The sequence below is a fragment of the Rana temporaria genome, chromosome 1 (genome assembly GCF_905171775.1).
Source record: "Rana temporaria chromosome 1, aRanTem1.1, whole genome shotgun sequence".
Taxonomy (NCBI): Eukaryota; Metazoa; Chordata; class Amphibia; order Anura; family Ranidae; genus Rana; species Rana temporaria.
Window position 1 is genome coordinate 534,329,056 of NC_053489.1, and position 15,103 is coordinate 534,344,158.

The 15,103-nt window shown below is 42.1% G+C and overlaps 1 protein-coding gene across 3 annotated transcripts in view; it reads left to right on the top strand.

Annotated features, from left to right (window-relative positions):
• The window catches only part of FNIP2 (folliculin interacting protein 2), a 94,916-nt gene that overhangs the window by 25,024 nt on the left and 54,789 nt on the right, over window positions 1-15,103 (top strand). For all 3 annotated transcript variants that reach the window (XM_040332400.1, XM_040332385.1, XM_040332393.1), the window contains exon 2: window positions 11,018-11,144. In XM_040332400.1, coding sequence (XP_040188334.1) covers window positions 11,018-11,144 — 127 coding nt within the window. The remainder of the gene's footprint in view (window positions 1-11,017; window positions 11,145-15,103) is intronic.

Below are 15,103 nucleotides of genomic sequence, written 5' to 3' on the forward strand. Positions count from 1 at the left end.
GTTGCGGTAGTGTGAACCGGCACTGAAGTGCTTTGTTTATTAGAACATGCTTCTAATAAGTGGCATTTCTGTAACGGAAGGCTGTTATGCTTGGTAAGCTCTGTATGGATATATTTTTCTAAATTCAGCATATGTATTGTATGTCTATTATTTTTATAGGATGTAGCCTGCAGTGCAATAAATGCATCTACTCTTCAGTGGACATTTCTTGTATGAATGGCCACACCTTCTTACTGTGACAATGACTTTTAATTTTGGATATTTTTGTATGAATGGTTACTTTTTTTTTTTTTTTTTTATCATAATTTTTTAACGAGCAACTGTCATCTCTGTCCCGCAGTGGCTCCTCCTCTGACCTGCCGTTGACTCACTGACAGTCCCATTCACTTTAATGGAGCGACTGGTGATGTGGCAGTGACACAACAAGGTGAGGGACGTGGCGGCAGCAGGTGAGTGGATGGCCACTAACAAGCGCTGCCAGGATCTGAAATGTCAGGTGCTCTTTAAAGCGGAGTTCCGGCCACAATTTCACTTTTTAAATATAAATACCCCTGTAATACACAAGCTTAATGTATTCTAGTAAAGTTAGTCTGTAAACTAAGGTCCGTTTTGTTAGGTTGTTACAGCATTTAGACACTTTATAAAATAGAAATTGACTGGGGCCATCTTAAGTGTGGGCATCATGAAGCCAGACTGTATGACTTCCTGGATTTCAGCCTTGTAGATCTTGCACATGCTCAGTGCTGCACAAGCAGTGTCAGATCAGGTTTCAGCACCTGTGCTGTCCAAGTCACATGATTCTTTAAGACTGTGGAGTGCACAGACTCCTGGAAAGTTACACCCACTACATTCCCGGGAGTCTGTGCGGTGTAGTTTAGGAAGCATTAAGCACCTAGGTGCAGGAAGAGGGAAGATTAACTATTCTGCCTAGCAACAACACTTTGAAGGCATCTAAAAAAAAAAAAAAAACATTTCGTAAAGGACTAATGACATTTTTTTTAAAACTACTGATGTAATGTTATATTTATGGGTGGAACTCCCCTTTAAATGTAAGGACTCATTCTAGCTCGTAGTTAGAATCTTTAATTGCAAACAAAATTAAGGTTTCCTATTTATAATAAGCTGTCAGGTTAGTAAAACGGCAATATCAGAACTAGGGCCGAAACAACTAATCGATTATGAAAATAGTTGTCAACTATTTTCATAATCGATTAATCGGCCAGTTGATTAGTTGGCCTGCATACAGAATGCATTATTTGTTTACATATCAGGAAATACAGTGCAGCAAACATACAGCTCAGTACACCATCCATACATGTGACTAAGTGCCTGAGAATTTGTGCATGTGAAAGTGTGAGGAGCAATGCCTCATGGGACATGTAGTCCTGGGCAGGAACTGAGTGGTTCTAAAGGCAAAAGTTTTTTTTACCTTGCTATAGCGGACGCTCTATACCAGTGATGGCGAACCTTGGCACCCCAGATGTTTTGGAACTACATTTCCCATGATGCTCATGCACTCTGCAGTGTAGTTGAGCATCATGGGAAATGTAGTTCCAAAACATCTGGGGTGCCAAGGTTCGCCATCACTGCTCTATACTATACTTTGCAGCTTGCTATTGAGGCACTCTGAAGGCAGGGGGAGCCAGAAGCATCGGTGAGGGACCACAGAAGTGGAGGATCTGGAGCATTAAAAAAAAAAAAAAGATGCCAATCTTTCCTCACAAATGGGCACTGATTGGAAACATGGGTAAATCAGTGCCTCCCCACAGTGTCCATCAGTGCCACCCCACAGTGCCCATCCATGCCCAGTGCCCACCTATCAGTGCCCATCTGTGCCACCCATCTGTGCCGCCCATGAGTGCCCATCTGTGCCGCCCATGAGTGCCCATCTGTGCCGCCCATGAGTGCCCATCTGTGCCGCCCATGAGTGCCCATCTGTGCCGCCCATGAGTGCCCATGTGTGCCCATCAGTGCCGCCTATGTGTGCCCATCAGTGCCGCCCATGAGTGCCCATCTGTGCCGCCCATGAGTGCCCATGTGTGCCCATCAGTGCCGCCTATGTGTGCCCATCAGTGCCGCCTATGTGTGCCCATCAGTGCCGCATACCAGCGCCGCCAATCAGTGCAACCTTATCTGTGCCCGTCAGTACTACCTCATCGATGTCCATCAGTGCCATCTCATCGGTGCCCATCAGTGCCGCCATATCAGTGCCCGTAATTGAAAGAGAAAACTTACTTATTTACAAAAAAATGTACAGAATAAAATAAAAACATTTATTTTTTTTTCAAAATTTTTTGTCTTTTTTTAGTTGTTACGCAAAAAAAATCGCAGAGGTGATCAAATACCACCAAACGAAAGCTCTATTTGTGGGGGAAAAAAAGGACACCAATTTTGTTTGGGTACAGTGTAGCATGACCGCGCAATTGCCATTCAAAGTGCGACAGTGCTGAAAATTGGCTTGGGCGGGAAGGTGCGTAAGTGCCCTGTATGGAAGTGGTTAAGATTATCCGATTAGTCGATTAATCGAAACAATAATCGGCCAACTGATCGATTATGAAAATAATCGATAGTTGCAGCCCTAATCAGAACCGATTCGGTCATACAGTTTGCAGTGTACATAGTTTTTCAAAACAATGGGAGAATATTCCTGAACTTTGTTTTATCTCGTGGTTACTGTGAAACTGTGTGAATGCATCAATGCAATACATGTTATGTCAGCTTGTAGAGCTTGAATTTATTGACGGAATTTACCAAAAATGTAAATATTGCAGAATATACAGCCTCGTGCTACACAACTAAGCTCCATTTCATGCTGAATAAACTAAATAAATGTATCCTAATAAGAAAACTATCTTTAGATAGATTTTTCACTCCAAAAGCATTTTATTAAAATAAATTTGATTAAAAAAAAAAAATCCCTCCCCATTTATTTTTATTTTTATCCACACTGTAGATTCAAGAAAAATGCAATCTTCTTATAATTTTCAACCAAGGAAGCTGCTATCTTGGCCTCTGCTTATTCTACAGCCATAATGCTTCACATGTGATCCGGGATGACACCAGCCATTTGATGGTTTGGCTGTGAGCACAAGCAGTTTGACAGTTAAATTCCAGGCACGTGCCAGGAATGCAACTTTTTTTATGAACCTGTTAAATTGATGGGATTAGTTCCGCTTTAAGTATCTTTAAAAAATAAACTTCTTCTTTTTTTCTTTTTTTTTGTTTTTTTTTTTCTTTTTTATATTAACCACTTAAGGACCGCCTAATACCAAAATACGTTGGCAGAGCAGCACGGCTGGGCATAAGCACATACAGGTACAAGTGCCTTGCGAAAGTATTCGGCCCCCTTGAATTTTTTTTGCCACTTTTCAGGCTTCAAAACATAAAGATATAAAACTGTAATGTTTTTTGAAGAATCAACAAGTGGGACACAATCACGAAGTGGAACGAAATTTATTGGATATTTCAAACTTTTTTAACAAATAAAAAACTGAAAAATTGGGCGTGCAAAATTATTCAGCCCCCTTAAGTTAATACTTTTGTAGCGCCACCTTTTGCTGCGATTACAGCTGTAATGCCGCATACACACCATCACTTTATGTGATGAAAAAAAACGACATTTTCTGTGAAGTAAAAAACGACATTTTTGAAACTTCAATTTTCAAAGACGAAGTTGCCTACACACCATCGTTTTTCTCACAATGTTCTAGCAAAGCGAGGTTACGTTCTCACCACTTTTCCCATTGAAGCTCGCTTCATAACTAGCTTCTGGGCATGCGCGGGTGTAAAAACGTATTTTTAAACGACGTTTTTTGCTACACACGGTCAATTTCTGTGAAGTAAAAAACGCCGTTTTGAAAAATGACACATAAAATTGAAGCATGCTTCAATTTCTTTTGGTCGTTTTTTACAAGACATAAAACAACGTTTTCTCCCACACACGGTCAATTAAAGTGACGTTTTTAAAAACGTTGTTTTTTTTCATCACATAAAGTGATGGTGTGTACGGGGCATTAGTTGCTTGGGGTATGTCTCTATCAGTTTTGCACATCGAGAGACTGAAAGTTTTGCCCATTCCTCCTTGCAAAACCGCTCGAGCTCAGTGAGGTTGGATGGAGAGCGTTTGTGAACAGCAGTTTTCAGTTCTTTCCACAGATTCTCGATTGGATTCAGGTCTGGACTTTGACTTGGCCATTCCAACACCTGGATATGTTTATTTGTGAACCATTCCATTGTAGATTTTGCTTTATGTTTTGGATCATTGTCTTGTTGGAAGAGAAATCTCCGTCCCAGTCTCAGGTCTTTTGCAGACTCCATCAGGTTTTCTTCCAGAATGGTCCTGTATTTGGCTCCATCCATCTTCCCATCAATTTTTATCATCTTCCCTGTCCCTGCTGAAGAAAAGCAGGCCAAAACCATGATGCTGCCACCACCATGTTTGACAGAGGGGATGGTGTGTTCAGGGCGATGAGCTGTGTTGCTTTTACGCCAAACATAACATTTTGCATTGTTGCCAAAAAGTTCGATTTTTGGTTTCATCTGACCAGAGCACCTTCTTCCACATGTTTGGTGTGTCTCCCAGGTGGCTTGTGGCAAACTTTAAACGACACTTTTTATGGATATCTTTAAGAAATGGCTACTCTTCCATAAAGGCCAGATTTGTGCAGTATACAACTGATTGTTGTCCTATGGACAGAGTCTCCCACCTCAGCTGTAGATCTCTGCAGCTCATCCAGAGTGATCATGGGTCTCTTGGCTGCATCTCTGATCAGTCTTCTTGTATGAGCTGAAAGTTTAGAGGGACGGCCAGGTCTTCGTAGATTTGCAGTGGTCTGATACTCCTTCCATTTCAATATTATCGCTTGCACAGTGCTCCTTGGGATGTTTAAAGCTTGGGAAAACTTTTTGTATCCAAATCCGGCTTTAAACTTCTCCACAACAGTATCTCGGACCTACCTGGTGTGTTCCTTGTTCTTCATGATGCTCTCTGCGCTTTAAACAGACCTCTGAGACTATCACAGTGCAGGTGCATCTATACAGAGACTTGATTACACACAGGTGGATTCTATTTATCATCATTAGTCATTTAGGTCAACATTGGATCATTCAGAGATCCTCACTGAACTTCTGGAGAGAGTTTGCTGCACTGAAAGTAAAGGGGCTGAATAATTTTGCACGCCCAATTTTTCAGTTTTTTTTATTTGTTAAAAAAGTTTGAAATATCCAATAAATTCCGTTCCACTTCATGATTGTGTCCCACTTGTTGATTCTTCAAAAAAAAAAATACAGTTTTATATCTTTATGTTTGAAGCCTGAAATGTGGCAAAAGGTCGCAAAGTTCAAGGGGGCCGAATACTTTCGCAAGGCACTTTGAGTCGCCTTTAAGAGCCCAGACGTGGGTCGCGCATGCACGCTTGCGACCTGATCCTGAGCTCAGTGACCCGCGGACCCAATCGCTGCTGGTGTCCTGCGATCAGGTCACAGAGCTGAAGAACGGGGAGAGGTAAGTGTAAACAAACCTTTCCCCCGTTCTTCCTAGTGAGAATGTCACTGATCGTCGTTCCCTGTCATAGGGAACGACGATCAGTGAAGTCACACGCCAATCCACGGCCCCACACAGTAAGGATCCCTCCCTTAGGGCACACTTAACCTCTTCAGCGCCCCCACAGGTTAACCCTTTCACTGCCAGTGTTATTTTCACAGTAATCGTGCATTTTTATAGCAATGATCGTTGTAAAAATGACAATGATGTCAAAAGTGTCCGCCATAATGTCGCAGTCACGATAAAAATCGCTGATCGCCAACATTACTCCTAAAAAATATTATTAATAAAAATGCCATAAAACGATCCCCTGTGTGTGTAATACATTATATATATATATATATATATATATATATAATGTGTGTGTATATGTATATGTATATGTATATGTATGTATATATATATGTATATATATATATATATATATATATATATATATATATAATTTTATTTTCTGAAGAATACGTGCCTGTGTGTATTTTAAACAATCGGCTGCATTTTAGATCCGGGGGTGGGGGGAGAGAAAAAAGCTGAGCTTTTTCAAGCTGCAGTGTACAAGAGGCCCAAGTGATCCTGGTGTGCTGAAACAACTGTCAATAGACTTTTTGGGGGTTATTTACGAAAGGCAAATCCACATTGCACTACAAGTGCAAAGTGCTCTTGTGAGTGCAGTCGCTGAAAATCTGAGGGGTAGAGCTGAAATGAGGGGAAGCTCTGCTGATTTTATTATCCAATCATGTGCAAGCTAAAATACTGTGTGTTTTTTTTTTTTTTTTTTCTTGCATGTCCCCCTCGGATCTACAGCGACTGCACTTCCAAGTGCAATTTCAAGTGCACTTTGCACTTGTAGTGCAAAGTGGTTTTGCCTTTAGTAAATGACCCCCTTTTGTAATCCCAGCCAAGGAAATGCGAAGTTTTATGGTGTAGTGTAACTAAGATTTATCTAATTCTTTGAGCTTGGTCTAGTCCCTTTCATTTCTCTACCTACAGATGTATTCTGTGCATTGAGCACCCCTTGTCGTCGGGTTTGGGTGATCCCCCAGAGGAAGAGGCAGGAATTGGCTAGTATGAGTGCTGACAGGAGGTGAATACAGGGTAATATGGGTGTGCGGTGTATTGTGAGCACACTACCTAGACAATGCAGAATAGAAGAGCAGCCATCAGTCTGCTCAGCAGCTTTTGTCATGAGGGTGAAGGGCGGGCAGCTCGTAGTCATCTGATAGTCTTGTGCTTTGGAATAAACCCCAAATAAAGGTGAGGGCAATATCAGTCAATTGCACACTGGACAGTCTGGCCATGCAGACTAGCAGGAGAAAAGCATGGAGTATATGGAAAGGTATTTTATATTGCTTTGCATTTGCTTGCAACTACTCGGCAGTGGTCTCATTGATTATACTCAAATCTGTGTCCTGCCTGAATGTGTTATTTTTTTTTTTTTTTTTTTGTGGCTTGTTGGCATTAGGGTTTCAGACTTGGCAAAAAAAACGTTAGCTTTTACTTTTACTTTTTTTTTCTGAATGATGCACACGGCTTTTGTAGGCGTTGCACTTTATGCTCCTATTGATGGCATGTTGCAGTTTATCTTATTTATTTTTTCAGTGAACTGGTGCTTTTTGTTACTTTGCTCTGCAAATGCACAGATTCACTCTGATGGCCCCACCTTGCCTTACCTTCACAAGCCCTCTGCAAACAAAGAGACAAAAACATCTGGCACTTATGGGTCCAAGGGATCATGCAATTCCCTCCATCTGCCAGTTGGCTGTTGGGCATCCAGTACCCTCACATGAGGGAGAGACTAAAACCTTGTATAAGCTGTAAATTGCAACTTGTAACTTACATGGAGATAAATCTCATCTTCCTGAAACGGCCCTATGCCCAGTACACACAATGAGGAAATTGGACAAAAAATACAGTTGGCGCGATTGTCCGATAATCTGATCATTTGGTACACAGCTTTAAGAGCTGGTCATGACAGTTCATCTGAAATAATTTGAAAGGACAAGCACAAAAACCTTTTTTCTTGTACGATACCAGAACTAATGATTTGCATTGAATCCGTAAATAATAGAATGATCAATGAAAGCATACAATATATTGCATCTTCGCAGGACATTGTATTCTGTGTTACTAGAATTTTTTGTAACTCTAGTAATGCATTTGTTTTCTAATATGAGACTGGCATGCAGGGGAAAAAAAAATTGTCAGATATTTTCATCGTGTGTACCAGGCTTAAGGGAAGGCAAGTACTGTACATCTGGTGGGGCTGGTAATGAAGCCTAACTCCAAATTTACTATCTCTTTAAATAGTTTGTTCGGGCCAAGCTGGCCCAAACGATTTCCTTTACTTATAATATGGCTGCTCTCAGTGCTCCCTACCTTTTCCAAAAAAAGTAAATCTTGGGGCTGAGTGCCACTTTTAGCCTTTCACAGGAAGCTTAGTATTTTATAAAGGCTTCTTCTGATTGATTGAGGTTGTGACATCACCCACCTGCCTCTCCATCCCTCCCATTTATGGGAAGCTTTAAATTCATTGCTCCAAAAAAAAAAAAAAAAAAAAAAGTTCCCGATGAGAATGTCTTGCCAATTTCTAGTGTGAGGGACATTCAGTCCTATTTCCGCTTGAGTAATTATTGTAAAATAAATTGACCATTAATTTTATTGTCTAATAACTTATTGGTAACTCTATACCGAACTGATGTTCTAAGGCACACTGTAATGTGCTAACTGAGGATACTCTGTCCTCATTTACTGTTGAGTATTAAAAAAAATACAAGGCTTGCTGCGTATGGCTGAGCAGCGTTGATTTTGGCTGAAGAACAGATGGGGAAACCCTGTCCTGCTGCCAGGACACAGTGGTGTAAACTTTATGTAGCGGATACTACATAGAGTTTATACAGTGCTGACAGCCACATATATTGGTAATTCTCAATTTAGTATCTATAGATAATGGAGTGCAGCAGCAACAAAGCGGTTAGGGGAATGTGATGAAGATATACCGTAGTTAAGGGAAATCTCCCTGCTGATGTCACAAAAGATATGATAAAATTGCCTGTCAAAACTGAAATATGAGAATTGAGTGAAACGGACCTGTTGGGTACAGGCATGACTGGACTGCCCATAGGGCACACTGGGTCATATGTCCTAACCAGAGCGGCCTGTTATGACTGGGCTGCACAGCTGGAGGCAAGTGGCTACCGTGGTCTGGACAGGGCTAACGCACACCACGGTCGCCAATTGCCTCCCGCTTTGCAGCCATGCCTCTTCCACCCTACGCCTGTGCTGATAGGATAACCTCTTTGGGGGGTGGGGGGGGCTGGAGATCTGCACAGAGAGCGACAGTCTTTTCCAGTTTTGTACTTTTTGTCCCACTTCCTGCTTTGGTCGCCTCCCCACCTAGACTACTCCTCCTTTCCCCCTAGGCGGCTCCTCCCTCTCTGCAATCTTTTGGGACACATTGCAGGTCCCAGAAGATTGCCTGGTCACTCAACGAGCACAGCACGACACACGACTGGCCGTGGAGCCGCCAGCTGTCGCAGCCGGGTGCCCACTTTTGCAATGACGGCACCGTAGAGAGGAGGAGGGGAGATGAGCGAGGCTTCAGGCGGCCGCATCACTGGACTGTGGGACAGGTTGGCGTCTATTAAAAGTGTAGCAGCTGACTTTTTTTAATAAACTTACAAACGAGTGGAACTCCACTTTAGGGCTTCTAACTACCAGCAAGAATAAGTCCTTGCATTTAAAGAGCACCTGTAATTTCAGATCCATCATGGCAACGCCTGTTGGCTATCTCACCTGCTGCCACCACTTCCTCACCTTGTTGTGTCACTGCCGCATCACAGCCGTCCCATTCAAATGACTGGGACTATCGGCGAGTCAACAGCGGTTCAGAGGAGGAGCTGCCATGGGACAGAGATAACAGTTGCGCTTTAAAAATTATGATTTAAATCAAGACTTTTTACTAGTGATTTTGAATCCAATCCACCCTGTTTTTTTTTTCATATTAATAAGCTGGTAATCACCCACTTGTTAATATGATCCAGATCTGCAGCTCCTCCCGTTCCCCTGCCCTGCTGATAGGATGACATCGTCGGTAGGTCGCTGGAGAGGACACTGGCTGAATCCTGCCTCTGCCCTGCCAAAGATAAGACTGTGCATGGGAGGCAGAGATAAAAGCAAGGACCCATGACTGCAAGGGGCACTGTGATGGGGGGGGGGGATGTGATTGCTAGTGGCACTGTAATGCGAAGGGGCACTGTAATCTTTACATTGCAGTCCTCCATATATTACAGTGCAGAGGGCCGACTTCATGAATATTTTGTCGTGATCCGCCCCTGTGAATGCCTGACCATTCCACAGGCTGCAGGAAAGAAAATCGCTTAATTCCCTCCCGCGGAACCATTGTGTTCTCCACACACCCAAATCACTTGCATGATCAGAAGGAGAATGGCAGCCAAGCTATTTCTTTTCAGTATAGGTGGTTTCTTCAATATCCATATCCAAGCATTACTATTGCGTTAGGATATACTGTACATATTTTTGTGATGGGTCACCTAGCTTAAAAAAAAAAAAAAACCTCAGTTGACTGACCTTTTTGTCTTTTCCTAAAATGGAATCCGTATCAGGATTTAAAGCGGAGGTTCACCCTAAAAACATGTATATACCATTACATTCAGCATACTTCCGACATGTACAGTATGCTGTGTGTTTTTTTTTTTTTGCTGTACATACCATATTCTTTTCCACCCAGCTTCCGGGTTCTCACTCCCGCGGGAGTAGGCGTTCCTATGCAGTGGCACAATGTCACCTGGGACTTGGCCCACATGATTGACGTGCTTTATAAAAACTTCCCCCCGGCGGATAAGGCGCGTCACAAGTTTCCGAAAATAGTCGAACTGGGAGTCGGTTCTATATGGTGCCTGCGCACAGACTAGGAGCCGTATAGAGCCGACTCCCAGTTCGGCTATTTTCAGAACTCGTGACGCGCCTTATCTGCCAGGGGGACGTTTTTATCAAGCCCGTCAATCATCTGGGCTAAGTCCCAGACGACATTGCGCCGCTGCATAGGAACGCCTACTCCCGCGGGAGTGAGAACCCGGAAGCCGGGTGGAAAAGAACAATAATACGGTATGTACAGCGAAAAAAAAAACGCATACTGTACATGTCGGAAGTATGCTGAATGTAATGGTATATACATGTTTTTAGGGTGAACCTCCGCTTTAAGTAGTAAGGCTATAGTTGGTTATTTTCTTGATATTGGCAAAAGAGGCGTGAAACGCGCATTTTCTAGCCACAAATGTTTGCAAGCGTTGACTTTGTTTTCACATGCCTGGGTCAGTATATAAAGTACATTTCTAACCTAAAGAAAATGCAATCCTTTCTTTCTTAAGCTTTATTACTATGTTACAGTATCGGCTCTTCCTGTTACCACATATCAATCTACACCTCACTGACCAAACTCCATGTTTTTATTCACAGCTGGCCTTGTTCAGAGTTCGACTTGAATTGCATTCGCTTGATTGTTTACCAAGACTGTGAAAGAAGAGGAAGGCAGGTTTTATTCGACTCTAAAGCAGTTAATGAAATAAAAACGGGAACCACCCAGGTGAGCGAATAAATGTGTTTTTTAATTTTCCATCATTTATGTAGTTTTATCTTGTAGCTGAATGTTTATTTTAATAATGTAGCCCTTCTATTGTGCATCATGTTGGTAGACATTGCAGGGACTGGTCTAGGGATTGAAGATGAGAACTCCTCTTCTGTGCCGTGCTCTGTGTATAAGATTTGTGCTTGGTGTTGATAGGCTCTTGCTTATGCAGTACTACTAAACAGTAATTGTTGCTCAAATGTAGGTGCAAATTCTAACGGTTTGCATTATTTGAATTGGGCATTTTTGCACTTCTAGCGTGATATTCTGTAACCAGCACATTATTCATGCCCCAAGTTTATTTTCCTTTCCACCTACTGCCATTTGCAGCCCTCAATATTGGTCTGTGAGGCTTCCAAACCTTATAGCTATGGGCCAATAGTGTTTTGAAGTGCCAACTTTATGAATCCAGTCAGTTTTTTTCCCGCCCATTTCTTTGCCTTTACAGTGGAACTAAACCTACAGTGCTTAACCACTTCAGCTCCAGACCATTTGGCTGGTTAAAGACCAGGCCACTTTTTGCAATTCGGCATCTGCGTCGTTTTAACTGACATTTGTGCGGTTGTGCGACGTGGCTCCCAAACAAAATTGACTTTTTTTTTTTTTTCACAAATGGAGCTTTCTTTTGGTGGTATTTGATCACCTCTGCGGTTTTTTATTTTTTGTGCTATAAGCAAAAATAGAGCGACAATTTTGAAAGATAAATATATATATATATATATAATTTACTTTTTTTTCTATAATAACCCCAAAAAATATCTAAAAACATTTTTTTTCCTTTGTTTACGCAATTACGTATTCTTCTACATATTTTTGGTAAAAGAATGGCAATAAGCGTTTATTGATTGGTTTGCGCAAAAGTTATAGCATCTACAAAATAGGGGATAGTATTCTGGCATTTTTATAAAAAAAATATATTTTTTTTTTATTGTAAATGCGACATTATGGCAGACACATCGGACACTTTTGACACCATTTTGGGACCATTGTCATTAGGTTCACACCTAATATTGATGCGGCTCCCAGCAAGAGTGCGGTGCGTCCTGGTTCACTGTTTCGGGTCTGATTTCAGCCCAAATTTTGGGCTGAACTGGAACATAAAAGGGACCAAAAGACTCGCAGAACAACAACATTTTGCACTGGAGCCGCAGTGGAGATGTGTGACCGGCTCTCCATAGAGAGTCGGTCACAGTCTCTTGCTATTGCGAATTGGTTGCAGAGAACCCAGCCCTGGACACGGAACCCCGGCCCTGCCCCCTCACTCTGATTGACTAGCTGACTTTGGCAGCAGCCAATCAGGAGGGAGAATCTCGGACGACTGAGACACTTGTGGACAGAGGACAGACCTCAGGTAAGTGTTAGGGGGGCTGGGGATGGGGTAGGGTTGCTGCACACAGAAGGCTTTTTATCTTGGTTCATTAAAGCGGGGTTCCAACCACAATTGGCATTTTTTAAATGCATGTCCTTTCATCATGCGTTTTTTTATAATATAAATCCGGTCACTTATTTTACAATCCGCCGCCGATCCGCATAGTTATTCAAAAAAGATAGTTTATAAAACTATGTCCACACAGTTGTCATTTTGCTTGTGGGCATTGTTAAGCCCACAAGCACTTACTTCCTGGAAGTCTTGGATGGGGAGTGATAATTGGGCAGCGCACTGCATCCTGGGAAATGACACACATTTCTCAGGAGCATTAGAGGGAGATGTCAGAATCCTAGGTGATTCCAAAGGCAGACTGCATAGCAACAGGCATTTCCAGATGAGTAAAACATTTTTTTTTTTTTTTTTTAGGTCTAATGAGCACAATAATGAAAAACATTTTTGAGATAGAAACTCCATTTTAAGATAAAAAAAAAACTTCTGCCTTTGCCTTTACAACCCCTTTAAGTCAGTCACTTGATTTGCTCTTTTACATGCATGCCACAGGAACATCTTGGCAGCCTCCCCCTCAGACAGTAGATTACACGCCAAAAGATATTGTGTAACTTTGCCTAGGTTTTTATTGTAACAATAATGGTTATGGTGTAAATTTGACTTCCTGATAAGTTTACACATAACTAGATGACCTAAGAAGTGAGGCGATTAATGTGGGAGTGTGCAAAATGCCTGAGAACATCACATGATCACTTGAACTCGAGCCAACTAGCAATTCATGCAACGTCTGATCATCTGCTTGTGATCACAAACGGGTCAGAGCTTCATGCCCTGCTGTCAGTGACTTTCATCCACAGTTATAAGGTCATGTGATTTTCCAAGTCTGAGCTCTAATGAGATAACGAGATTATTAAGATGTTGTACCTGTGTGTAAGAACACACTTGTAACAAGCAATGGTAATACAAATACTTGGAGTACGCTGAAATACATTGACATATCTCTATCCTTTTCAGATTTGTGGATTTGTACATTATTCGCAATATTTGCAGATTTTCCAATTTCAACCCCAAAAAAATGCTTTTTTTTTTTTTTTTTTTTTTTAAATAGGTGCAGTCTTATTTACTTATTGCATACTGAGACTTGGCTTCCTACTTTACAGTGCTAAACGGTGGACATGCTTTACTGTTCCTTCACACGTTGCACTTCCCATGTGTCGCATATTGGATTTCATTATTGGGGAAACAAAGTGGTTGCTTTGTAGCATTGAATGTTTATGGTGTATCAAAATATTGGATACAATTGGCAGGAGTTGACAAATTTGCTTGGAATCTAGGAGCCAGCTAAAAAAGTTAGGAGCCAGAAAACGCACCCCGTCCCGACGAGCTTGCGCGCAGAAGCGAACACATACGTGAGCCGCGCCCGCATATGTAAACGGTGTTCAAATGCAATTTTGAAGCGTGACATGTTGGGTATGAATTTACTCGGCGTAACATTATCTTTCATAATATTAAAAAAAATGGGGATAACTTTACTGTTGTCTTATTTTTTTAATTAAAAAAAGTGTAATTTTTTTCCCAAAAAAGTGCGCTTGTAAGACCGCTGCGCAAATACGGCGTGACAGAAAGTATTGCAACGATCGCCATTTTATTCTCTAGGGTGTGAGGATAAAAAATATATATAATGTTTGGGGGTTCTAATTAGAGGGAAGAAGATGGCAGTGAAAATAGTGAAAAATGACATTAAAATTGCTGTTTAACTTGTAATGCTTAACTTGTAATACCAACGGCCACCACCAGATGGCGCCAGCTCACATCTGGTGGTAATAACTTGTAATACCAACGGCTCACCACCAGATGGCACCAGCTCACCTTCCAAGCCAAGTCGCCAGGACACTATTTCTAGTCGCCATGGCGACCTGGCGCCCGGCATTTGTCGATCCCTGAATTGGTGCCGATTCACACAGGGGTGACCTGTAGGGTGACTTGGCTGCCTGACAAGTCGCACTCCATGCATTGCAATGCAAGTGTTCTAATAGGAGCGACTCAAGTCACTCCGACGTGGAAAAAGGTTCCTGTGCTACTTTGGGGCGACTTGGAAGTGGTTTGCATTGACTTCTATACAGAAGTCGTTTTGCAAGCCGCACTGAAGTCGTGCTGTATGGGGTGGCTTCATAGTTGGGTGACTTTGAAGCTGCCCCTGTGTGAACCAGCACTTGGTAGAAAAGGGATGATGGTTTCTTTATGCATATACAGTTAAACCTCGGATTACAAGCATAATCCATTCCAGGAGTATACTCGTAATTCAAAGTGCTTGCATATCAAAGCGAGTTTTTCCCATTGAAGTCGATGGAAACTAAAATAATTTGTTCCGCATTGACTTCAATGGGGTGCAATACCGAATGCAGCCAGAGGTTGGGGGTGCCAGAGAGCGCCAAAAAAGGCCCGAGGACACTTTGGCTCGTTTCCTGCGCCCCCGTACCTCAGGCCAAATGAGGTACTGCAGGCCAATGTTTGGCTTTTCTCAGCTCCTGCGCCCCCG